At 44.4% G+C, this 2,115-nt stretch overlaps 1 protein-coding gene across 1 annotated transcript in view; it reads left to right on the forward strand.

Moving 5' to 3' along the window:
* Cdc25a (cell division cycle 25A) overlaps positions 1 to 2,115 on the forward strand; it is a 21,024-nt gene that overhangs the window by 15,049 nt on the left and 3,860 nt on the right. Inside the window, 3 exon segments of the mRNA XM_005347968.2 lie at positions 685 to 806; positions 902 to 1,000; positions 1,622 to 1,752. Coding sequence (XP_005348025.1) covers positions 685 to 806; positions 902 to 1,000; positions 1,622 to 1,752 — 352 coding nt within the window.

Consider the following 2,115-nt stretch of genomic DNA (forward strand, 5'->3'; position numbering starts at 1 on the left):
GTGAGCCACCACCACCCAAGACTGTTGGCTGTTTGTCTTGTGGTCATGGGTAAGCTCTTAGTTGGGCCAGTTGTCCTCTAAGTAACACTGCCATGTTCCTCTTAAGGCTGGACCAAGGCTGTCTTTCCATTCTCATTGCCTAACTCCATGCTGGGCAACCAGGTGCTTATCAGATGAGCAAATTGTCTCGCTTCCAAGGCGGGGTCTCTAAAGTCATCTTAGGCTGTTCCCTCATCTCATATCCCACTCAGGCTGGAGGTAACCTTTATGACCCTCCCAAAGGCTGTTATTACGTGCTTCAGCGACTATATCTGGTTCTCCTCACTGCGTTTTTAAGTCTTCATACTCTAGCCACTGTGTATTCCTGACTAAAAATGAGGGAAAAAGGAAATCACCTGTGTTGAAATCTAACCTCAGGGTGATTAGTTCCTAGCCAGCCAGCCTGGCCTATACTGCCTCAAAGCTGAACATGGTGGCTCATGCCCTTAATCCCAGGGGCAGGCACATCTCAATGAGTTTGGAGCAGACTGGTCTACATAATGAGAACTTGCCTCCTTAACAAACAACCATTATATATCCAGGGGTTAGTTAAGTGCACAGAAGGGTAATTAGCATATACCATTCATTTATGTTTGTTTCTGGGTTTGTTTTTTTGAGCTGCTTCCTACTGGTGGGGCAGCAGAGTGAACGGCATTCTTAAACTTTCACATTCCCCTAAATATCTTCTGTTTCCTTTTTTAAAGGGTTATCTCTTCCATACGGTCTCTGGGAAGCATCAAGATTTGAAATATATTTCTCCAGAAATTGTAAGTCAGACTTGTGGAACCCACTGCGCATAGGAAGTTGGAATCTTGTTACCTGACTGCTAACATTGACACCCCACCGTCCTTTCTCTTCATAGATGGCATCTGTTTTGAATGGCAAGTTTGCCAATCTCATTAAAGAGTTTGTTATTATTGACTGCCGATACCCATATGAATATGAAGGAGGTCACATCAAGGTTTGGATTCTTGAGACTTATTTTCTTAGGGGGCTTAGAGGTGGGGTATTGATGCCTCTCAGCTGATGGTGAGAATTTAGAGCAAGCCAATAGATGTGAACTGAATGAATGTTCCCATTAGTTCCTCTCTACTGCTGCGTTGCAGTGCTCTCCCTTGTCTGACCCTCATGCTTTCCTGTTGCAAGACCTTTCTAGGTGGCATCCCTGTTGTCTAAGCTGTGCAATGGAGCCACAAAGGGTTCCATAGCATTTGAGATATAATAAATATAAATGTTTGACCAGTCCAGCAACATGCCTGCCTTAATGTTTGTACCAGGCCTCTGTTCTATAATCAAGGTGCCTACCTGATGGAAGGTCATGTTAGAACACATATTTCTGGAAAAAAAGGAGCTGGTCACGAAACAACACTTTAATACCCTATAAAGCAGTGTTTAAATGTGGTGGCCCAGCACTTTAAATTTGAGATATTCCTAGTTCTTACATTTGTTGCTGAATGGGCGAAGTATATAGACCTACAGAAAAAGCCTCATTGAGATCTGCAGAGTTGTGAACTAGTCTGAGGAGCTTGCTCTCATTGAGTCTACTTCAAGTGTGACTCAGCAGGATCTGGTGTCTTCAAAGGGTGCTGTGAACTTGCACATGGAAGAAGAGGTTGAGGACTTCTTGCTCAAGAAGCCTATCGTGCCTTCCGATGGCAAGCGTGTCATTGTCGTGTTCCACTGTGAGTTTTCTTCTGAAAGAGGCCCTCGCATGTGAGTACCACATGAATAAGGCTTGAGGGGGGCAGAAGCTTCATGATATTTGGTGGAGCCTGGTAATCTGCTTTTTTCACTAGCAGCAAAATGGTAGCCTGTCAGGCACTCTCTTGTGTACACTTCAGGTCACTCTAGTGCTTTAGTCTGCACGTGACATATAAACCTGGCTTCTATGAGAGCCGATTCTCTGTATAACATAATTTCCCTTGATTCTGTTTCCTAGTCAGTGATTTGTTTCACAAACAGCCTTTTAAAAAAATTTTTTTTTCACTTGGGAGGCAGAGGCAGGCGGATCTCTGTGAGTTCGAGGCCAGCCTGGTCTACCAAGGGAGTTCCAGGACAGGCTCCAAAGCTACAGAG

Source organism: Microtus ochrogaster, chromosome 5, assembly GCF_000317375.1.
Source record: "Microtus ochrogaster isolate Prairie Vole_2 chromosome 5, MicOch1.0, whole genome shotgun sequence".
Classification (NCBI taxonomy): domain Eukaryota; kingdom Metazoa; phylum Chordata; class Mammalia; order Rodentia; family Cricetidae; genus Microtus; species Microtus ochrogaster.